The sequence below is a fragment of the Columba livia genome, chromosome 13, assembly GCF_036013475.1.
Source record: "Columba livia isolate bColLiv1 breed racing homer chromosome 13, bColLiv1.pat.W.v2, whole genome shotgun sequence".
Lineage (NCBI taxonomy): Eukaryota > Metazoa > Chordata > Aves > Columbiformes > Columbidae > Columba > Columba livia.
The window spans coordinates 5,961,114-5,981,353 of NC_088614.1; the positions used below are offsets into that span (position 1 = coordinate 5,961,114).

Genomic DNA, 20,240 nt, shown 5'->3' on the forward strand with positions numbered 1-20,240 from the left:
CGGCCAACATCCCCTGCAGCAGGAGCCAGGGGCTGCCCCAGAAGAAAGCCCCTCAGGGAGGAGAGAGAGGCTCCTTCACATACTCCAGAAAGCTTGGGGAGGACTGTTTAATGGCATGGAGCAGGCAGGGGGCACAGCCCCGTTTCCTGTGGGTCTCTGCTCAGGTGGGTACTGCCACCAGCCCAGCGGGGCCCTGTCCCAGTGCCTGCCCCAGCACCGGGCTGGCCAGCGGCTTGAAGCCCAGGTTGTCCAGGGGGATCCCAAAGTCTGTCAGCTTTGCCTGGAACGTCTGCAGCATGTCATTGTGTGCCTGCAAAACAAGGGCAGAAGGTCCTGTTTGCACCCCACGAGCCGCAGCCACCACCCAAGAACCCCCGCAGCCCTGTCCCTCACCTTGCAGACCCGGGCCAGCTGGAGCTGCAGGTCCTTGATGGTGGCGTTCTTGGAACTGAGCACATCCTGCAAAGGGACACGGCACGTCAGGCAGCCGCTGCCCAGCCCCGGCGGCACGGTGGTTGTGCCGTGCTCTGCCGCACCGCTCCCACCTGCATGGAGGAGCTGCACTGTGGCCTGGCTCCAGCGGAGCAGCTGGCAGCATGGCCTGGACAGCAGCCACACCCCACCTGTCCCCTTCAGCCAGCAGTGCTGGGGACAGCCACCCCCAGGCACGGGCCAGCGCCAGGGACCACCTGGACCAACACCACAAGGGCCAGCAACCACCGTCAGCCCCACTGCAAAGGCGGGTGACGGCAGCACCTGCTCCACCAGCACCACCCTGCCACGGCGACACTGGGGAAATTAAAGGGAGAGAGTCCCAGGAAGATGCTGGAGGCAGCTGGGCAGAGGAATTTTGGGATCCCAGCAGCTGCGGGAAAGCTTGACGCCGCGACGCCTTCCCAGGAATGTGTTTTCCTTCCTGCTGCAGTGGCACCTGCTAGTGGGTGACACATCCGCTGACCCATCCTACAGCCACTGCCGTGCACGTCCCCAAGACACCCTGGCAAGGGGGTGTCTGCAGGCTCCACTGCCACTGAGACAGGCATGTGCAGGAGGAGCAGGAGGGCACTGGGGTGGTGGCCTCACTGAGCATGGAACCAATGTCTCCTGTGTCAACCTAACCCAGAGCAAGTGCTGCTTCTCTGGTTACGGCTGCAGCAGGCTCCAGGAATGTGGGTCTGTGAGACACCACACCAGGGCTTTCTGCATACACATTTTTAGCACAGCAGACACTGCAGAGCCTCGGGGAAGCCGCCCGTGCTGTCTCTGAAGCTGGGGAGGCCAGGCGAGGTTTGGCGAGGCTCCATGGCTGTGAATCCCCGTGCACAGAGCACCCCAGGTCACTGAGGGTCCCCACATGCAACCGGCCGCTCGCAGCAGAGAGTTGGTGAGTGCTGCTCAGCCTGGGGCCATCCTCCTTGAAGCACGTCCCACCTGAGAGACGGATCTGTGCCAAGCTGCCACCCACGAGCTCTGCTCTCGAGGGAGAGCCAGCGTGCCCTGCGGCACCGCACGTGGCCCTGGGAGTGCCTAGAATGAGTGACGTGGCAGCTATAGCCATGTGAGATGGGGACTCACAGGCTCCAAGGTCTGTGTTCCCCCCAGAGCAACCTCTGTCTCCCAAAACCAGCCTTCGCAGGGCCCACAGCAGCGCACAGTACCTCCAGCTTGTTCGAGACCAAGGAGAGGGCGCCCGGGTCAAGGTTGGAGGCTGCGAAGGCCTCACTGAGCTCCACCTCCTTCTTCTCCAGGACACTGAGGAGTCCTTTCAACTTGCGCTCCAGGAGCAGGTTCTTGAAGCCTGTTTTCTGCTGCACCTCGTTAATGGCTTTGGTGAACTTCTGGTAGAGCTCATCTCGCTCTGCCTGCACCTGCTCCCAAAGACAGAATGTCCCCACACTGCCCATGGGACACCCAGGGCCCACGGCCACCTGAGGCTGATGGCAAACGGGTCCGGCAGCTCCGGCCACAGCCCGGCTGCTTCCGGCAGCTCCCACAGCCTGCGGGAAAGGCAGAAGCCAGAGCAGAACTTCCCTCCCTCCTGCCATGGCTGGCACCTCCTCAGCACCTGCACTTCTGTTTCCTGCTCCCCAGGACACCCCTGACAGCAGAACAGGCTGACAAGCTCACTGCAGCACTAATTGAGACCTCGGAGAGGGCCCCACGGCACACGGGGTCTCTGCTCTCCTCCTGGCAGCTGGCAGGAGTCCCTGGCTCACAGCTAGTTAATAAGTGTCCTAATTAGGACACATTTTCTTCTCCATAGCCTATTTCTGAAAGCACTGAATATGTTGCTGCCTTAATGATGGATTGTTAACAAGGCCTCAGATCAATGTTCATATTTCTGGGGATTTCTACGAATTGCAAATGAGCTCTCTTCTTGCCTCAGTAGATTTATCTGGGTTAGCTGGTGGGGGGAGAGGCTGAGTCGGGGAGAACTCACTCAACAGGGCTCATCCCTGCACGGCATGCGGGGGGAGCGGCCCCCAAACGCTGGCAGAAGGAGGGAGGGAGCTCCACACTGGGGTGGTGTCCCGTGATAATCTCTCTGTCCCTGAGCTGCTGCTGTGGCCAGGCCTTGGCAGGCTGGGAGGGGACTGCTGGAGCATGGACGATTGCTTAGCAAAGTACAAGGCCAGGCCTGTCTGCTGACCGTGGGAGAGGCCAACGCTGGGAGAAGCTTTGTGGGAAGCAGCAGTTATCACACAACTCAGGATTAGAGCTGCGGAAAACCCTTGGCTAAGCACAGCCTCTGCTGCGTCCCCTGCTCTGTGAGGGGAACAGGGTCTGGGGGGCACCCAGAGCCCCCTGCAGCTCTCACCTTAATGAACCTCTGCTCCAGCACTTCATGTTCCCACTGAAGATCCTTCAGCTCCTTCTGGCTGACTTTAAGATGGCCTTTTGCATGCTGCAAGAGGGAGGGGACCGTTAAAGAGCAGGGGTTTCTCTGGGAGGGGCAGGGAACATGTTTTGGCAAGGGAGGAGAGTGACCAGCAAGGAGATATGGGTGAGAAATGCCAGGCCAGGCAGCACCCACAGCAGCTCCCTCCCCCTCTGCAGTGGGGGCTGCTCTGGTTCCCCACTGCCAGAGTCCTGGGAGTCCCACTGAGACCTCACAAACACCTGGCTGAGCTGGAAAGGACTGGAGGACTTCACTGAGCAGCAGAGGTCATTGCCAAGCGACTCCCTCCAGGAAAAATCCAGGGCAACTTGGGAAAGGCCAGGGCTGGCCACTCACCTTCAGGGCCTCCTTGTCCATGTCGTAGTGGGCCAGCTTCTTCTGCAGCTCGAACACATGCTCCTGGGTCTGCTGCAGGGACTCCTTCAGCTGCTTGTTCTGGAGCAGCGCATCTGCCTTCTCCTTTTCCAGTTTAGTCTCCCTTTTCTTCATCTCCTCCATCTGCTCCTGCACTTGGGAACACGAGTGTCAACTCCTGGGGGCTGCCCAGCTCCTCAGAGCATCTCACACCACCCAGACACCCTTCCACCGCTGGCCCAGCAAGATGCACCTCCCTGCGCTCAGGAGCAGCAACAGCCACCCGGGAAATGGACAGATCTGGGTGAAATCCTCACAGGATCAGTCCCTTGGTGGCAGGGTGGCACTGCAGGCCAGGCAGGGGGACAGGCAATACCTTCAGCAAGGTGATAAGTGCCAGGTTTTTGAGGGTGATGTCGTTGTAGTAGTTCTTGATGTCACTGAAGGCCTTCTCGTGGTTCCTCATCAGCTCACTGATCTGGCTGTTCTTCCTCTCCTCCACCTCATGGATTTCCGTCTTCCTCCGCAAGTCAAGCTCATCCCGCAGAACTTGCATCTTCTTGTTGTACTTGGCCTCGATCTCTGGGGAGGGCACAGGGGCTGTGACGACCTCGGGGAGACCCCGCGCAACCCCCTGCAGCTTCCTGAGCCAGTGCCACCCGGTGTGTGCCACCGCTGCGTTACTCAAGGACAAGACGCTCATTAGCAGCATCACTGCAGCTGCCACCAGCGTGCAGAGCAGCTACACTGTGACCCTGGAGAGCAGAGCCCAGAAATAGCATCCTTGGAAAGAGGGCACGGAGATGCTAAGCATTCCCAGTCGGCCCAGGAGAATCTGAGATGTCCCCCAAGGAGGAGATGGGAGCGAGGGCTCTGCAAGGGCTCCGCCATGCTCAGCAGGACAGCCTGCAGCAGCGACAGCACCCTGCCCGCACCCCGCGCACCTGCCTTCATCCATTCACACAGTGCTGGAGGTCTCGCAGCCCCAGAGCATGCGGGAGCAAGAACTGGGGAAAACCAGCCAGAACTGGGGAAAAACCAGCCAGAACTGGGGAAAAACTGGCCTCCTTTCTGCTCGAGGCTCTGCTAGGGAGCCTGGCAGCACAGCAGAGCTTGGCGGAGCCTTCCCCAGCGCACTGACAAAAGGAGCTCGTGCAGGAGTTATGCACACGTCCTGACCTTTCACTTGTCTCTCAAAGTCACTGCACAGCTGGGTGATCTCCTCCTCTTGTTTCTGTCAGAGAGAAGCTATGCGTTAGATGCAGACAACCGAATTCTGTGCCAGCCGCATTCCAGGGGAGTCCTTCCTGCTCCTTGGGTGCCACCGTGGCACCAACCCCACATCATCCATGCAAACGGCAGCTCATAGGACCTCCAGCTGCTCTCGCAGCTCCCTGCTGCGGGAGGGGTTCACAGGACCTGCCCCAGGAAGCCCTTGTCCCCACTCCTGCTGCACACTGGGGCTGGGAGGGCACAGCCTGCAGCCCCACCACCTCTCTCTGCAACAGAGGCACCTTGTCCACAGCTCCAGCCCAGCCAGGGACATACCAGGCGCATGTTTTTCACCACCACCTCGCTGGCCAGCTCCTGCTCCTTCAGCTCCACTTTCAAGGAGCGCATGTCCTTGCGCAGCTCCATCTCCTGGGCCCAGTGATCCTGCTGGGCCCGCTTCATGGACAGGGTGCCCTCCACCTTCAGGTCACTGAGGTTTTCCTGGTGTTCATACAGCAAGTGCTTCACCTTCTGCTTGTAAACCTAAAAACAAGTCACAGACTAGGTGAGGGGCTCCAGCACAAGACATCCAGAGCTGGGATATTGGCTGAGACGCTCCTGGTTTGCATCTTGCCCAGCTCTTTCTCCACTTCCCTTCCCTCTCCTCCTCAGAGCTGCTCGAGGCTCACCTGGAGCTTGGGGCACTCACAACACCTTAAGCCTTCTCCTCTCCCACCTTGATCTCCACTTGATGCCGCTCTTCCGCCTCCTCCATCTCCCGGTCCTTGTTCCGCAGCTCTGCTTTCTTCTCCTCCAGCTGCCGGCGGGTGATCTCCCAACAGGCATGAGTCCTGTCACGCTCTAGTTGGAAATAGTTACGCTCTTCCCGTTCTCGGTCCAGCTCCTCCCGGAGACGCACAACGTGTGCCTCCAGCTGCAAAGCCAAGGGGAAGAGCCAGGGAGGAGGGAGAGACCTTTAAGATCACCAAGTCCAACAATTAACCCAAAAATGCCAAGACCACCACCAAACTGTGTCCCTGAGAACCTCATCTCCATCTGTTCAACCCCTCCAGGGATGGTGACTCCACCACTGCCTTGGGCAGCCTGTTCCAATGCCCCACAGCCCTTTGGGGAAGAAATTGTTCCCCAGATCCAACCTCAACCTCAACCTCCCCTGGCGCAACTTGAGGCCGTTTCCTCTGCTCTTGGCGCTTGTTCCTTGAGAACAGAGCCCGACCCTCCTTGGCTCCAAGCTCCTTTCAGGTAGTTCAGAGATCAGAAGGCCTCCCCTCAGCTCCTGTTCTCCAGCTGAACCCCCCAGGTCCCTCAGTCGCTCCCATCACACTTGTGCTCCAGCCCCTTCTCCAGCTCTGCTCCCTTCTCTCAACTTGCTCCAGCACCTCAAGGGCTTTCTTGTGAGAGGCCCAAAACTAAACCCAGGATTCGAGGTTTTTCCTCCCCAGTGCCCAGCACAGGGACAGTCACTGCCCTTAGCCTGCTGGCCACACCAGTGCTGGAAGAAGCCAGGATGCCATTGGACTTTTTGGTCACCTGGGCACACTGCTGGCACTGAGATGCACAAGATCTTATCCCAGAACTGAGGTCCCCAGGCAAGAACCATCTCCTCCTCTGTTTGTAGTACACCCGGCAAAACAAGCAGGACTTGGGGCGACCGAGGGGCAGCGGCTGCACTTTCCACTTCTGCCTGCCCTCCCTGTGCCTATGGGAGTCTCCTGCCCCTGCAGCAACGTGACCGAGAGCATGGCAGCTGCAGTTACAGAGCTCCAGCTGAGCCGGGTGCTGGCGTCAGGGAGAAGACAGCGAGGACACAGGGCTGGCAAGCAGAGCACCCTGGACCAATGGAAGTGAGGGTGGCATGAGGGGGTTGCTCCTTCCAGGAACAGTGAGAACCCCACACACAGCCCAGACAGGTGTCAGGCAGTGAAATGAACCCCAGTCGCTTGTTTCTGTCACCTTCGGCCACCTGTTGTCCCCAGAGCCAGGCACTGAGCAGGGGTCCCTCAGCACCGCCCTTGCAAGCAGCAACATTCTCCCAGGGGTGGGCTGGCAGACAGGGGGTCTCTCACCTGCTCCTTGCTCATCTCCTCTGGGGACAAGACATCAGGCACTGCTGAAGCTTTGCTCCCTTTCCCTTTTTTTCCCGCTTTCTTTTTGGGCGCCTAAGGAAAGAAAACAAAATACACGAGCTGTGCGTGTGGCTCCGGTGCCAGGAGGAAGCTGTGGCACGCAGAGCTCCCGCACCAGCCCAGCCCACCGACCTGCTCTCCCGCCAGGGACTCGAGCAGGTGGATAGGGAGCCGGGGTCCCCACGGAGCAGCCGGGAACCCTCTGAGGTCCCCGCACACCCATAGCTCATGTCCAGCCGCTGCCGGCTCAGCTCCGCGGTGAAGCCTCCAGCGCGTAGCGCAAGTCCTGCCTCACGGGGATCCCGCAGCGCTGGGCACGGCGACAAGGGGCTCCCCGAGAGAGAGGGACAGGCTGGGACCCCACAGCCCGCGGGCCTCCCTCTCCAGGAACCGGCCGGGCGGGGCCACGCCGCCCCCTCCGCTCGCACCCCCGGCTCCAGGGCCCCTTCAGCAGCAGGCCCGGGACCCCCAGCCTCCCCGGACTCTCTCCCCAGCCCCGGTCCCAGTTCCGCTTCCCCCGCCCAGGCCCCGCTCTCACCATGGCGGCTGGCCACGCCGCCGCCGTCTCCAGGCAACGGGCGCGCGGCTCTCGCGAGAGGCGAGCGCAGCAGGACACGCCCCCTAGCAACGCGGGGCCCCGCCCTGGCAACGGCGGCGGGGCCCGATCCCGACGCGGGGGGGGCTCCTCTGTGCTCGGTTCCCCCCCCCCGCACCCTCGGGCTCAGCACTGCGCCCCGGGCCCCGGCATCCCCACCCGGGGACCCGCAGCGCCCCTCCGCGACGCGAGTCGCCGCCGCACGCCCGGGGTCCCCTCTGTGCGCCGGTTCCCGTGTGTCCCCCCCTCCCCCGGGGCCCCTCTGCATCCCGGATCTGTCTCCCGGGTCCCCTCCGCACCCCGCGGCCCCCCGGGTCCCCGCCGTGCCTCCCGCCCCACGGACCCGCGGCCCCCGGTGCTTCTCCGCACGCCCCGGTCCCCCCGGGGCAGGCGGAGCCGGTCCTGGTCCCCCCCGCCCCCGCACCGCCCCCAGCACCGCCCCCGCCGCGGCGGGCAGGAGCGTGCGGGCTGCGGGCTGGCACCGGGCCCGCCCCGCCCAGCACCGGCACCGGCCCGGCCCGGCTCATGGAGGCTCCGGGAGCGGCCGGCACCGGAGGTGAGGGCGGGGCGGGGGAACGGCCGGTGCGCCGGTCACCGCGGCCCCGGGCCGGGCGGCTCGGCCAGGCGGGACTCGCAGCGGGCGGAACCGGGCCGGGCTCCTCGGGGGACGGGGGGTGCGCAGGGGGATGTAGGGCGGGGTGTGCGGGGCTGTGTGCGGGGATGCAGGGGGTGCCTGGGGTGCGGGAGGCTGTTTGTGCAGGGCGGTGCAAGGGGGGGGTGCAGATGTGCAAGGGGGAGCGTGTGTGCGCCCAGGGACACGGGGGCCGTGCTGGGGGTGCCCGGCTGCAGGGGTGCGGGGCTGTAGGATGCAGGGGGTGGAGGCTGGGACGGAGGGCGACAGCGCAGGCAGGGGGGGTATCTGCGCAGGGGATTGTGTGTGCAGGTAGAATCTGGGATGGGACTGTGGGTGTGCACGGGGGGTGCCCACGAGACATGGGGGTGCAGTGGGGTGCTCGGGGGGTGTGGGTGTGCAGTGGGGTGCCAGGCCAGGGTACGAGGTGCCCGGGGCAGGGTGAGGTGCAGGGGCGGTGCTGGGCAGGCAGGTAGGGTGCCGGTGCTGGTGGAGGAGCATGGAGGGCTGGGACGCTTGGGGACAGGGTGGTGGCCGTGCCGGTGAAGCTGGGGGGGCGCCAGTGCTAGGGGGGGTTGCAGTGGGGTCCTGCATGGTGACACGGGTGGTGCTGGGTCTCCTGTGCACGCCCATCCCTCCTGTATGTGCCCCGCACATGGCTGTGCCTCAGCCCCTGTCGCGGCAGCAGCCTCGGCTGTACCCTTCTGTGGCACTGGGCCCTCCAGAGTCCATGGAGGACAGTGCCACGAGGCCGGGCACCGGCCGCGAGTGGGGCTAACACTGGTGGGGTGGCTGGAGCCAGCTGCTGCCGGGCTCTGCGGATTGACGTGAGTCAGCAGAGCGGTGTGCGGGGAGGGAGCCCTGATGGCAGCCCCGCTCCCCAGCAGGCAGCCGGTGAGCCCAGGCCAGAGCGGGGCAGCGTGGCCGGTGGCGTGGCTGGTGTGGCGTGACCATGCAGGCGGAGGCCAGAGGGGATTTCTGCGGCAGGGACCAGCGCCCTGGTGGGTGGGAGTTTGGGGAGGGGGAGTGGGGCTGGGAGGTTGCTGGTGGCAGGGGAGGACGTGCTCCAGGTAGTGACACCACCGTGTCACCCCCAAGGGCTGGGCAGTGCAGTAGTGGGGTGGCAAGAGTGGGCAGGAGCAGGCAGACCCCATGTGCCCCCCAGGGAGCACTTCCCAGCATTGGAGCAGGGTGGGGACCCCGTTTCCCAGCCAGAAGGAAGGTGCCAGTAGGGTAGGGTGCCTGGTCCTGCCTTGCAGGGTCGGGACACAGCAGAGCTGGTGCTGGAGCAGGGGCACTAGCGTCCTGTGGCTCCGTGTACCAGGAACCAAACACCCCCATAATGTTCCTTTCCCTGTCCTGCCTCCTTTGGGTTCAGGGGATTTCTGTCCCCTGCCCCACTGTCACCATCCTGGAGGGAAGGAGGAGATGCCCAGCACGGGGTGAGCACATCCCCATGCCATCTCACCCGGCAGTGCTAATGGCAGGACCCGGTGGCATGTGGTGCCAGGGCACAGCTGGGTCCATCCTGTTCCAGCACCGACCTCGGGTGGGCTGGGGCCCCACGAGTGGTGGTGCCTGGTGCTGCTCCTGGCACACAGGGTCTCCTGCCCACCCTTGCTGCCCTCAACCCTGGAGAGGTGTCCAGGCACGGCTGTGCCATGGTCACGGGCTGTGCCACCACTGTGGCTGCCTCGGTCCCGCCGGCTCTTGCTGGGAGACAAACCATCCCTTGTCTGGGCTCCGGCACAGGCCGTGCTTTTGTCTCGCCGACACAAAGGGGCTGTGAGGGGCGGGGGGTGGGGGGCTGCCAGCTGCCAGCACCGGGGCTACCAGGACCTGGGTAACTCTGCCCATCCTCCCGGGGGTCCTGCTGCCCTCGTCCCCCTCAGCTGAGACACCTCGAGGAGGGTGGCAGGGCCCTGGGGGGGAGCTGTTATCACTGACGCAGCAGATGCCGGTGTCACAGAGCTCGGCAAGGAGGCACTGGCCCCAGAACGCTCAGCAGGGACCCCCACCCATGGGCCAGCCCCAGAGCCCCCCGGAACCCCTGCAGAGGAGCAGGGCGGCATCCCCATCCCCAGTGCCGGCCTGCTGCAGGTCACCGAGCGCAGACGTGAGTGCCACCCTGCATGGGCAGCCTGCCTGTCCCCTGGCATCCCCAGCCTGTCCCCAGGATCCCCTGCCAACCCCTGGCTCCCTACCTGTCCCTTGGCATCCCCTGCGTGTCCTCAGGATCTCCTGCCTGCCCCCAGGGTCCCTGCCTGTCCCTGGGGTCCTTACCTGTCCCTGGCATCCTCTGCCTTTGCCCAAGTTCCCTGCCTGTCCCAGGGTCTCCTGCCTGCCTTCCAGCTGGTCATGGTCCCTGCCGAGCCCCCTGTTGGCTCCCCGAGCTCCCACTCTGGGTGCCCACCCCCGCTGTCCCCAGCCTGTCCCCGGGGCCTCGCGGTGGGTCCCCAGCGCAGCCACTGCCCGCAGAGCCCCTGAGCAGCGTCTCGTCGCTGGAGGTTCACTTCGACCTACTGGACCTGACTGAGCTGACTGACATGTCAGACCAGGAGCTGGCCGAGGTCTTCGCCGACTCCGATGAGGAGAACGTGGCCGGAGAGTCTCCCAGCGGTGAGCGAGCAGGACCATCCTTGGCCTGTCCATCCGTCCATCCATGCCTGAGCTGTGTGTCCCCGCAGGGCTGCAGCCGCCGGCGGTGCCACGGGCCGGGTACCTGCGCTCGCCCTCCTGGACCCGAGCACGGGAGCAGGGACGGGACAAGAAGCACCTCAGCGACCCGGAGCTGCCGCCGGGACCCCCGGACGCCTTCCTGCCCGCCGAGCGGCCCCGAGAGCCCTAAGGGCTGCCCCGGCCCCGGGAGGAGGCGAGGACACGCCGGGGGACATACAGACACGGTGACACGCCGATGCCGGCCGCTCCCCGGCAGCGCTGGAGCCCGAACCCGCCACCTTGCCCAGGGGTCCAGGGCGCAGGACCGATGCGGCAGGACGGGGGTGCAGAGGCACCAGGGACCGGACCCGGGACCAGGCGGACCTCAGCCCCGCGGAGGGCAGCATGGAGCCAGCCAGAGCCAGTGGCCCGGGGCTGGCATGGCCGTGGCTCCTGGGAGTGGTGGCCCTGGCCTGGTGGAGCGTGGCCGGTACCGGTGCCCGCCCCGCACTCATGTAGCAGCGCTGAGTTCCGGTAAAACCGACCGACCCACCACTGCCACAGCTCTGCCCGTCTCCATCGCCGGGGGAGGGAAAGGGGGTGGGGGTCAGAGGAGGGGCCCCCCGGGTGGGACATGGGGCTCCCGTCGGGCCCAGGAGGCGCAACAGGCGGACACCGGGAATGCTCTGGACAGGACGGAGGGAGGCCGGCCGGTACCGGGACAACACTGACTGCTGCCCCTCCCGATGGGCTGGAGACCGAGGATGGTCGCCACTCCTTACGTCACACTGATGACGTCATGCAACAGGGCACCAGGGCGGGACAGGCCCACGAGGAAAGCCCAGGGTGGGGGGTCGGGGCAGCCCCGGTGTTTCTCCTGTAGGGCGAACCCCGCTGCTGCAGCTGCAGCCCCAACGGGAGCGCCCGGCCCAGACCCCGCCACCGCCACGCCAAAGCAGGGACACAAGTGCTGGGTTGCGCAAAGAGGCCTCGTTAATGCTACAGGAAACCCGGGTGGCCCGTGGGGTGCGGGAGGAGCGGCTCCGCACAGCGCCCTGCCCAGCTCCAGCCCCCCTCGCAGCCCCGGGAATGCGTGTGGGGAGTGGAATCGGGAGCTTTCCCCCCAAATCAGCAGCGTTATCCCAGTAGTATGTGTGGGTGGGTGGCAGGGCCACCCGTCTCCTGCTTCCCGTCCCCCACCATGCCCTGCCCAGGCCTTCAGCACCCAGAGAGATGGCAAGAGCCCTCACAGGGGGCTCCTCTGCCAAGTCCCGATGTGCTCGCTCTCTCCAGCAGCGCCTGTTGCCCCAGCTCGACCTGCATGATCACTCAGCGCATGGCTGCAGGTGGCGGAGCACCTGCCTGCGCCCCTGCCTGCGCCAGGCTCAGCACAGGGGTGGCGGGAGCTGCTGCAGGTTGTTAACCAGCTCCCAACACCTCCTGTGGGGCTCACCCGGCCCTGGGGAGTAGCTGGGGTCTGGCAGTGACTCCCCCATAATGTCCATGCCCAGGGTACTCCCCAGGCTGCTGTCCCTGCAGGCAGAGGGTCCCAGTTCCTCACAGAGCCAGAAACTGCCCATCCGTTCCAGGGCCCCGTGGCAGGTTGGGGGCCTGTGGGGCCGGGCCCCCCTCAGGGCTCTGCCTCGGTGCCGGAGTCCTGGAAGAGGGACTGCTTGCGCAGGCTGAGCCGGGCGCACTTGGGGCAGGTGGTGGAGTTGTCGTAGTAGCAGTCCCTGCGGGGAGGGGATAGCAATGGGTCACCCCATGGCACTGGCCCAGTGCCACTCCTTTCCCCCCCCCCACCATGCCACAGCGGCGGGCCCAGCTGCCCCCAGTGCATCCCTGGTACAGCATGCAGTACCTGTGGAAGACGGCAGAGCAGTCAGTGCAGACAGAGGTGTGGCTGTCGAAGGGGAAGAGCACGTCGCCCTCCTTACAGAGCTCGCAGACAAAGCCTTTTGCCTGGCAGCGCTGGTGGGGAGCGGGCAGAGGGTCCCAACGGTGCCTGGCAGGGACCCCTGCACCCCCACATGGCACTAGCCCCACCAGAGCCACACCGTGGATTGTGGCCAAGGCTGCCCCACAGCACTGGCTCACCTCGCAGTCCAGCTTGATGTGTTTGGCGAAGAGGGTGTGGATCTCCGTCAGGGAGCAGCTCAGGCGTCCGGCTTCAATGTCGATCAGGTCCTGCAGCGAGTACATCTCGTCGTTCTCCACAAAGTGCTGCCGGTCCTGCAGCTGCAGGCAGACAGCCCGTCACCACCGTGCTTGTCACCCCTGTGCCTGTCATCACCATGCCCATCACCGCTGTGCCTGGTGCCCCACAGTCCTGTAGTCCCCCTGGCCCAGCTGCCCACAGCCTCACAGCTGACCTGTAGCAGCAGCCGCGCCTCCATCGCCTCCTTGCAGGTGATGAAGTAGGGCTTCATGAGCAGGATGTCCTGGCGCAGCTTCTGCGGCGGGACATGATGGGACAAGAATGTGGACAGAGATGGGACCAAGACAGGGAAAATGGCAGGTGCAGGATGGGGACAGGGATGGGAACGAGATGAGGATGGTGTGGGAATGAGATGAGGATGGGGACAAGGATAGGAATGGGATGAGAACAGGATGGAGGCATGTGACAGGGACAAGGTCAGTCTGGGTCAAGTTCAGTCCTGTAGCAGTTTGGGCCTCCCCCATCCTGACCCCCATCCCTACCCTGCCAGGTGAGGGTCCCCCTACACAGACACTCCCCTGCTCACCCGGATCTCCACTAGCTCCTCCACGTAGTTGAAGAGCAGCGGGTTGATCTCTCGCAGCTTCAGCACGGGCCGCGACACCATCAGCGCCAGGTACCGCATGCTGCAGCGCGACACCTGCCAGGCCCATGCCCGGGGCCACTGTCACCCTGCGGGCACCGGGATGTCCCCACCACCACGGCCCTGGGGACCCTCAGCACCACTGCCCAGGAGCCCCACTGCCAGGGACACAACTCTGGGGACACCCCCACAAGTGACCTCCGCCCAAGGATGCAGACCCAGGGACACTCATGCCCAGGGACATGGACCTCTAAGTGACCTCCAACCAGGGACACAGCCCCCAGGGACCCCTGCCTGGCGATATGGTCCCTCAAGTGACATTTACGCTGGGACAAAGCCCCCTAAGTGACCTCCAACCAGGGAGACAGCCCCCCCAGGTGACCTCCCAGATCCTGGGCACCCCTGAGCCCCCGCCCCATGCCAGGGGCACCTTGCGGGGCTCGAAGTCCCAGTTGTGGATGGCGCGGGCGGGCACGACAGCCAGGTCATTCCAGTGGCAGCTGCTGCAGTAGTAGAGGCCGGTGTAGTCGCACTGCCGGGCCTCGCTGGGCACCCCCCCTGCGGCGGCACATGCCCCAGCACACGCGTTGGCACACGTGCCAGCACCCCACACCCTGCTGGCCCCATGCCACAGACCCTGGTGGGAACTGTGGCAGCACCCGGGGACACAGTGGGGTCCCAGCGTTACCTTCCCATGTGCTGTGTCACCCCAGCCCCAAACAGCCCTGACTCCCAGCTCTCCACACCTCCTAGCCCCAGGCAGCCCACAGAGCCCCAACCTCCAGCTCCCCCCAGACCCATATATCCCCCATCCCACAGCTCCACAACCCCATGAAGCCCCCAAAGGACCCCAGCCCCACACATCCCCAGCCCCACATATACCCCAGCCCCACACATCCCCCAGCCCCAGGCAGCCCTGGCACCCAGCTGCCCCCAGCCCCACACACCTCCCAGCCCCACACACCTCCCAGCCCCACAGCTCCCTCCAGCCCCACACAGCCCCATCCATCCCCAAGCCCCATGCAGCCCTCAACTCCCCGCAGGTCCCCAGCAGCCCCTAGATCCCTCCAGCCCCACGCACACCCCAGCCCCACGCGGCAGTGCAGCCTCACGGAGAGAGATGGGTGCGCGGCACTCAGCACAGCGGTAGTCCTGGCTGTCCAGCCCGCTCTCGGGGCAGATGCTGAGCTGGTACTCAGCCTGGTGGCTGACCTTGGCACGCACGCAGGGCTTGCTCACCAGTGGCAGGCACTTGCTGTGACACCGATAGTAGCAGCCTGGGAGTGGGGGGCACAGGTGGCCGTCAGGGCAGGGATGGGAGGGATGAGGGCCTGAGGTATGGGGGAGTCCCAGCCCCACCTGTGCAGGTGTACCAGGTCTGGATGAGGCCCCATATGATAGTACTGCACTTGTCGCACATTTGCTTCACGCTCTTGCTCTTCTCCTTGTAGAAGCGATGCTCCAGGACCACCCGGATGTTGGGCTCATCCTCGCCAGGGTCCTGCGGAGGTGGGGGCTTGGTCAGTGAGGCAGCCCCTAAGCCATGGAGAACCCCCTGCGTCTCCACCCCGGCCCCACCTTCAGCTCCTGCAGCTTGAGGCGGAGGTGGATGAGCCGCACCACCGCGTCCTTCTGCCGCTCCGAGTGCTCGGGCAGCGCCAGGATCGCCTGCTTGCACTCCTCAATGGCCTGGCGCAGCTGCTGCACATCTGGTGCCAGGATCAGGCCCTGCGGCAGCAGGGGGAGCAGGAGGAGGGGGGGGTCAGCAGCCCTCCCCCAGGCCCCCCAGCCCCGCTACCCCCCGGCCCCACTCACCTCGGGGCGGGAGAAATGGTCCTCGGCCAGCCCCAGGTCCAGCGTGCCCTCGGGGTCCCCTGGGGACGGATCCGGCTGTGGGGCTGCAGGGGGACAAGTGCCACCGGGGGGTTGGGACCACCCACCCTCCCGGCTATGGGGCAGGGCGTGGGGGTCAGCACCCACCTGGGGCGGGGGCCTCCCCGTCGGGGTGCTCCTGCTGCTCGGGGCCCTTGTTGAAGGGGTTGAGGTGGGCCTGGCGGAAGCGGGCCAGCCGCTCGTCGTATGCCATCGTCACCCACCCTGCGGGATGCCGCCTCAGCCACCCACCGCCACTGGCACCGGCGCTGTCACCAGCGCTGTCACCGGCACTGTCACCGTCACCCCGGCGCTGGCGCCGTCCCCCATGGACAAACCCGTCCCTCGGCCTCCCACGCCCGTGGTCCCCGCCCTGCCCGGCTGCCACCGCCCGGCTCAGCCCCGGTCACCCCATCCCGGCACCGTCCGGCCCCCCTGGCACAGCCCCCGGTGCAGCCCCCGGGGCAGGTCCCTCTCCGTCGTGGGGTCCCCGCAGCCCCGAGCCCCTTGCATGGGCCTGGAGGGCAGCGTCCCCCCGGCACCCCCACATTGCACAGCCTCCCGTGCACCTCCTTATTGCACAGCCCCGCCGGCACCCCCACATTGCACAGCCCCCTCGTGCACTCCACACAGCCCAGCCCCCCCCGCACCCCTTCCCTGCACGCGCTGCTCTCCCCACCCCTGATTGCACAGTCCCCCCGCACCCCGCATGGCACAGCTGCCCATTTCCCAGCCCTCCCGCATCCCCCGTTGCAGAGCCGCCTCATGCACCCCCTATTGCCCCGTACCCCGCTTTCTCCCCGCCCTGCCCCACCGCACAGCGCCCCACTCCGCAGGGCACAGCCCCCCCTCCGCGCACACCGCCCGGCCCCAGCACAGCCCCCGGCCCCCGCCCGCCAGGGGGCAGCGCCCCCACCCCGCTCACCGCAGCACCGCCCGCCGCCCCCGCTCTCCAGCGCCGCGCCCCGCCCAGCCGGGCGGCCCCGCCCCCTCCGCCCGGCCGCGCTGCCGCCCCCCGCCAGCCGGCGGACCGCACTGCACCGCACCGCACCCGGGCGGGGCCGCGCCGGGAGACAACGGGGACGCGGCGTCCGGACCCACGGACACAGGGGCTGGACCCGCCTGCACGGCCCCGCGGCTCCCCTTGCTCATCGCCCCTGCGCCAGAGACCGCAGACCCCTTATCTGCATAGCACCCAGCACCACAGCTCCCGGTCCCCAAAGCCCCCAGCCCCATAGCTCCCCATTCCCATAGCCCCAGCACCCACAGCTCCTGGTCCCCATAGTCCCCAGCCCCCGTAGGTCCTGGTCCCCAAAGCCCCCAGCCCCACAGCTTCTTGGTCCCAGAGCCCTCAGCCCCATAGCCCCCATCCCCTTCCCTTGTCCCCACGGCACAGTGCCCCTCCTCACAGGAACCCCCAGGAGGTAGCAGTGGCCCCAGGGGACTGCAGCACCACAGCCTGACCCCCCCCCAGGGTCAGCCCAGCACACAGGCTGGAGCTGGAGGTCACCAGCGTCAGGGGGCTCAAGGTTGTTTGGGCTGGGGGTGCCCTGGATCCCCCAAAGCCAGGCACATGCCCAGCCCTGGGGGAGCACCCTGGGGTCCAGGTCCCCACCTCATCTGGAGGGACAAAGGGCCATCACTGTCCTGGCACAGGGATGAGGCAGCCACCACCCCCCACCCCAGCATGGAGAAGGGTGACAGAGGAGACAAAGGGAAAGACGCCCTCCCAGGCACTGCAGCTGAGTGAAATGACACCTGTGCCCCGCTCCCTGGGAAGCAGGACAGTGTGAGGCACAGCATCATGGGACTAGGGGACAGACTGGGAACAGACACTGGGAGAGGAGCAGCACAGCCACCCTGGGGAAGTGGGGTCCCCAAGTTCCCCCATGAATGGGGTTGAGCCCCCAAGTTGCCCCCAGCAGAGTGTCCATTGCCCCCGCCCCCCCCCCATCCCTCCCCAGGATCTGCAGACAGGTGGTACCTGGACAGCAATAAATTTATTAAGTATTCAAAAAAAATAATAGACACGAACCAGTAAAAAAAGAAAAAGGGGGAGGCAGGAGGAGGGGTGGGGGGGCCGAGCTGGCTCAGGGCGGGACAGGGTCAGGAGACACCAAAGGGACACGCAGGGACAGCCCGGCTGGGGGGCAGCAGCACGAAGCCGGGGGGGCTGCGGGCAGCAGGGGGGCAGCGGGCATCACTTGGCGCCCTGTGCCTCCGACTCCTCCTCGTCATCCTCGTACATCTCGCCCTCCTCCTCGGCCGTGGCGTCCTGGTACTGCTGGTACTCGGACACCAGGTCGTTCATGTTGCTCTCGGCCTCGGTGAACTCCATCTCGTCCATCCCCTCGCCTGTGTACCAGTGGAGGAAGGCCTTGCGGCGGAACATGGCCGTGAACTGCTCTGAGATTCGCTTGAAGAGCTCCTGGATGGCCGTGCTGTTGCCGATGAAGGTGGAGGACATCTTCAGCCCCCGGGGAGGGATGTCACAGACGGCCACCTTGACGTTGTTGGGGATCCACTCCACGAAGTAGGAGCTGTTCTTGCTCTGGATGGCCAACATCTGCTCATCCACCTCCTTCATGGACATGCGGCCACGGAAGACGGTGGCCACGGTAAGGTAGCGGCCGTGGCGGGGGTCACAGGCAGCCATCATGTTCTTGGCATCAAACATCTGCTGGGTGAGCTCAGGGACAGTGAGAGCGCGGTACTGCTGACTGCCACGGGCCGTCAGCGGGGCAAAGCCCGGCATGAAGAAGTGGAGACGTGGGAAGGGCACCATGTTGACGGCCAGCTTACGGAGATCGGCGTTGAGCTGGCCGGGGAAGCGGAGAGAGGTGGTGACACCGCTCATGGTGGCCGACACGAGGTGGTTAAGGTCGCCATAGGTGGGGGTGGCCAGCTTGAGGGTGCGGAAGCAGATGTCGTAGAGAGCTTCATTGTCAATGCAGTAGGTCTCATCCGTGTTCTCCACCAGCTGGTGGATGGACAGCGTGGCGTTGTAGGGCTCCACAACCGTGTCTGACACCTTGGGGGATGGCACCACGCTGAAAGTGTTCATGATGCGGTCGGGATACTCCTCCCGCACCTTGCTGATGAGCAGGGTGCCCATGCCGGAGCCAGTGCCGCCGCCCAGCGAGTGGGTGAGCTGGAAGCCCTGCAGGCAGTCGCAGTTCTCACACTCCTTCCGCACCACGTCCAGCACTGAGTCCACCAGCTCGGCCCCCTCCGTGTAGTGGCCTTTGGCCCAGTTGTTCCCAGCACCGCTCTGCCCTGTTGTGGGGGGACAAGAGGCACCCAATGGTGACCGGCACCCCCACACCCACACAAGGGAGGGGACGGGTGCTGCCGGCGGCGGCATCAGTGAGATCTGAAGCCAGGGTGGGGTGGGAAGCGGAAACCACAAAGGTTTGGCGGTGTGCCGGTGGTGCCGGGCCCTGTGGCGCAGGTGGGGACTCACACGCCAAGTGCCCGGGGGATGGCGACGGCCCGGGAGGGGTATGGGGACCCAGGTGATGGTGTCCCCCGCCCCAGGACCTACCGAAGATGAAGTTGTCAGGGCGGAAGAGGTGGCCGAAGGCTCCCGAGCGCACACTGTCCATTGTTCCCGGCTCCAGGTCCACCAGGATGGCGCGAGGCACGTACTTGTGAGCTGCAAGAGACCCCATGCCGGGAGGGGATCTGCTGTGCCCCCTCCTGGGTGGCTCCCCAACTGTACAGTGTCCCATGGGGCTGGTGTGTGTGTGTGTGTCCATCCCCTCAAACATAGGGTACCTGTGGGGCTGGGTGTACTTGTTGTGTGTCACATTTGCCAAATCATATGGTGCCATGGAGCTGTGTGTGTGTGTTGTGTCCCCCCCACCCCAGAGGACAAAGTCCCACAGGGCTGGGTGCACTCCCCCCAAACCACAGTGTCCCCAAGGGGCTGTGTGCATGTGTTGTGTCACCCTGCCCCTCCCCCCTGCCCCTGCCAAGTACAAGGTCCCATGGGGTGGGGTGCACATGTCATGTCCCCCCCCAGACAACAGGGTCGCTGTGGGGCTGGGTGCAAGAGTGGGTTCCCCACAGTACTGCAGGGGCTCACGGAGCTGAGTGCATGTATCTGCCCCCCCAAATCACAAGGTCTCACAGGGTGAATGCATGCCTGCACCCCCCACCCCCAGGGCCCCATGGAGCTGATGCATATATCTGCCTTCCCAGAATCACAGGGTCCCACAGGATGGGTGCACATGTCTGCCCCCCCGAGAGCCTCAGGGGGTGGGTGTGTGTATCTGCATCTGCCTCCCTCTGCCCCAGCAGACCCAGGACCTGCCAGCACCAGGTGGGGAAGGCACAGGGCCTCCCCACGCCCGGGGTGGGGGTGCTGGGCTGCCCTGCCCGGGGGGTCCGGGGGAGGGGAGGGTGGCTTACAAGAGGCCTCATTGTAGTAGACGCTGATGCGCTCCAGCTGCAGGTCGGAGTCACCCACGTAGTTGCCGCTGGGGTCGATGCCGTGCTCGTCGCTGATCACCTCCCAGAACTGGGGGCACAGGGCTCGGTGTCGGGACACAAACACCCCCCCCCCCCCCAACCCCGGGACGCCCCGGGCAGGGCCGGGCGGGCGCCCCCTGGCGGCGGGGCGGGGCGGGGCGCTGTCCGCGGTGCTGAAGGGCGGCGGCAGGACAAAGGCGCGAGGAGGGGGCCGGGGGGGCGGGGCCCTTTGTCCGCCCGGTGCGGCGGGGAGGGAGGGGGTGCGGCGGCGCGGGGGAGGGGAGCGAGGCGGGGATGTCTTTGTCCGCCGCTCCGCCGCGGCGGAGCGGTGCCGCCGTTACCTTGGCGCCGATCTGGTTGCCGCATTGCCCCGCCTGGATGTGGACGATCTCCCTCATGGTGCTGCCGGGCCGGAGCGGGACGGGCGCGGGAGCAGGAGCGGAGCGGAGCGGCACCGGGAGCGCGGGGGGCGGCCCCGCCGCCGCCTCCTCCTTTATAGGCGCCTCGCGCCGCACCGGGCCGGGCGCTGACGTCACCGCCCCTCCGCAGCCAATCAGCGTCCGCCGCCGCAGCGCTGCAACAGCCCCTGCGGCACCGG

The 20,240-nt window shown here is 65.8% G+C and overlaps 4 protein-coding genes across 16 annotated transcripts; 1 reads left to right on the forward strand and 3 right to left on the reverse strand.

The window, feature by feature from the left end:
• Positions 1-93: 93 nt before the first annotated feature.
• On the reverse strand, positions 94-7,594 carry GAS8 (growth arrest specific 8). Of its 3 annotated transcripts, none has more exons than XM_065028698.1 (11): positions 7,551-7,594; positions 6,553-6,645; positions 5,202-5,399; positions 4,802-5,008; positions 4,433-4,487; positions 3,630-3,835; positions 3,236-3,403; positions 2,819-2,905; positions 1,659-1,868; positions 394-459; positions 94-310 (listed from the first exon to the last, which is right to left on the reverse strand). In XM_065028698.1, the coding sequence occupies exons 2-11, from the start codon at positions 6,565-6,567 to the stop codon at positions 161-163; spliced, it is 1,362 nt and encodes a 453-aa protein (XP_064884770.1). In that variant the 5' UTR covers positions 6,568-6,645; positions 7,551-7,594; the 3' UTR covers positions 94-160. The 3 variants fall into 3 exon arrangements, with proteins under 3 accessions (XP_064884770.1, XP_064884769.1, XP_013223222.3); XM_065028697.1 differs by lacking the exon at positions 7,551-7,594 and adding an exon at positions 7,151-7,212; XM_013367768.3 differs by lacking the exon at positions 7,551-7,594 and adding an exon at positions 6,745-6,974.
• A 9-nt stretch (positions 7,595-7,603) lies between these two features.
• On the forward strand, positions 7,604-10,915 carry DBNDD1 (dysbindin domain containing 1). Of its 4 annotated transcripts, none has more exons than XM_065028710.1 (5): positions 7,625-7,763; positions 8,723-8,839; positions 9,808-9,954; positions 10,317-10,457; positions 10,526-10,915. In XM_065028710.1, exons 2-5 carry the CDS (start codon positions 8,791-8,793, stop codon positions 10,684-10,686), a joined length of 498 nt encoding a protein of 165 aa, XP_064884782.1. In that variant the 5' UTR covers positions 7,625-7,763; positions 8,723-8,790; the 3' UTR covers positions 10,687-10,915. The 4 variants fall into 4 exon arrangements, with proteins under 4 accessions (XP_064884784.1, XP_064884782.1, XP_064884781.1 ...); XM_065028709.1 differs by having other exon boundaries at positions 8,726-8,839; XM_065028711.1 differs by lacking the exon at positions 7,625-7,763 and adding an exon at positions 7,864-7,881 and having other exon boundaries at positions 8,726-8,839.
• A 552-nt stretch (positions 10,916-11,467) lies between these two features.
• Positions 11,468-16,154, reverse strand: DEF8 (differentially expressed in FDCP 8 homolog). Of its 8 annotated transcripts, none has more exons than XM_065028704.1 (12): positions 16,095-16,154; positions 15,278-15,394; positions 15,113-15,171; positions 14,876-15,025; positions 14,657-14,798; positions 14,410-14,574; positions 13,728-13,855; positions 13,241-13,354; positions 12,869-12,949; positions 12,594-12,734; positions 12,358-12,467; positions 11,468-12,229 (listed from the first exon to the last, which is right to left on the reverse strand). In XM_065028704.1, exons 2-12 carry the CDS (start codon positions 15,381-15,383, stop codon positions 12,127-12,129), a joined length of 1,299 nt encoding a protein of 432 aa, XP_064884776.1. In that variant the 5' UTR covers positions 15,384-15,394; positions 16,095-16,154; the 3' UTR covers positions 11,468-12,126. The 8 variants fall into 8 exon arrangements, 7 of the variants coding, with proteins under 7 accessions (XP_064884776.1, XP_064884772.1, XP_064884773.1 ...); XM_065028700.1 differs by having other exon boundaries at positions 15,113-15,195; XM_065028701.1 differs by lacking the exon at positions 16,095-16,154 and adding an exon at positions 15,958-15,998 and having other exon boundaries at positions 15,113-15,195.
• Positions 16,155-17,150: 996 nt separating this feature from the next.
• On the reverse strand, positions 17,151-20,184 carry TUBB3 (tubulin beta 3 class III). The gene is made up of 4 exons (XM_065028696.1): positions 19,984-20,184; positions 19,583-19,691; positions 18,714-18,824; positions 17,151-18,445 (listed from the first exon to the last, which is right to left on the reverse strand). Exons 1-4 carry the CDS (start codon positions 20,038-20,040, stop codon positions 17,370-17,372), a joined length of 1,353 nt encoding a protein of 450 aa, XP_064884768.1. The 5' UTR covers positions 20,041-20,184; the 3' UTR covers positions 17,151-17,369.
• Positions 20,185-20,240: the final 56 nt, after the last annotated feature.

Excerpts from the sequence above, each read along its gene's own strand:
- DEF8 (XM_065028700.1), bottom strand. The coding sequence starts at position 15,383 with ATGGCATACGACGAGCGGCTGGCCCGCTTCCGCCAGGCCCACCTCAAC. Across the intron at positions 15,196-15,277 it reads CGGGGAGGCCCCCGCCCCAG|CCCCACAGCCGGATCCGTCC; the intron begins GTGGGTGCTGAC and ends GTCCCCCTGCAG. Across the intron at positions 13,355-13,727 it reads GGGACTTCGAGCCCCGCAAG|GTGTCGCGCTGCAGCATGCG; the intron begins GTGCCCCTGGCA and ends TGGGCCTGGCAG.
- TUBB3 (XM_065028696.1), bottom strand. The coding sequence starts at position 20,040 with ATGAGGGAGATCGTCCACATCCAGGCGGGGCAATGCGGCAACCAGATC. Across the intron at positions 19,692-19,983 it reads GCAACCAGATCGGCGCCAAG|TTCTGGGAGGTGATCAGCGA; the intron begins GTAACGGCGGCA and ends CTGTGCCCCCAG. Across the intron at positions 18,825-19,582 it reads CTACTACAATGAGGCCTCTT|CTCACAAGTACGTGCCTCGC; the intron begins GTAAGCCACCCT and ends GGTCTCTTGCAG.
- GAS8 (XM_065028697.1), bottom strand. Across the intron at positions 5,009-5,201 it reads GGCATCAAGTGGAGATCAAG|GTTTACAAGCAGAAGGTGAA; the intron begins GTGGGAGAGGAG and ends ACTTGTTTTTAG. Across the intron at positions 3,836-4,432 it reads CTTTGAGAGACAAGTGAAAG|AGATCGAGGCCAAGTACAAC; the intron begins GTCAGGACGTGT and ends TGCCCTCCCCAG.
- DBNDD1 (XM_065028710.1), top strand. The coding sequence starts at position 8,791 with ATGCAGGCGGAGGCCAGAGGGGATTTCTGCGGCAGGGACCAGCGCCCT. Across the intron at positions 8,840-9,807 it reads CGGCAGGGACCAGCGCCCTG|AGCTCGGCAAGGAGGCACTG; the intron begins GTGGGTGGGAGT and ends CCGGTGTCACAG. Across the intron at positions 10,458-10,525 it reads GGCCGGAGAGTCTCCCAGCG|GGCTGCAGCCGCCGGCGGTG; the intron begins GTGAGCGAGCAG and ends GTGTCCCCGCAG.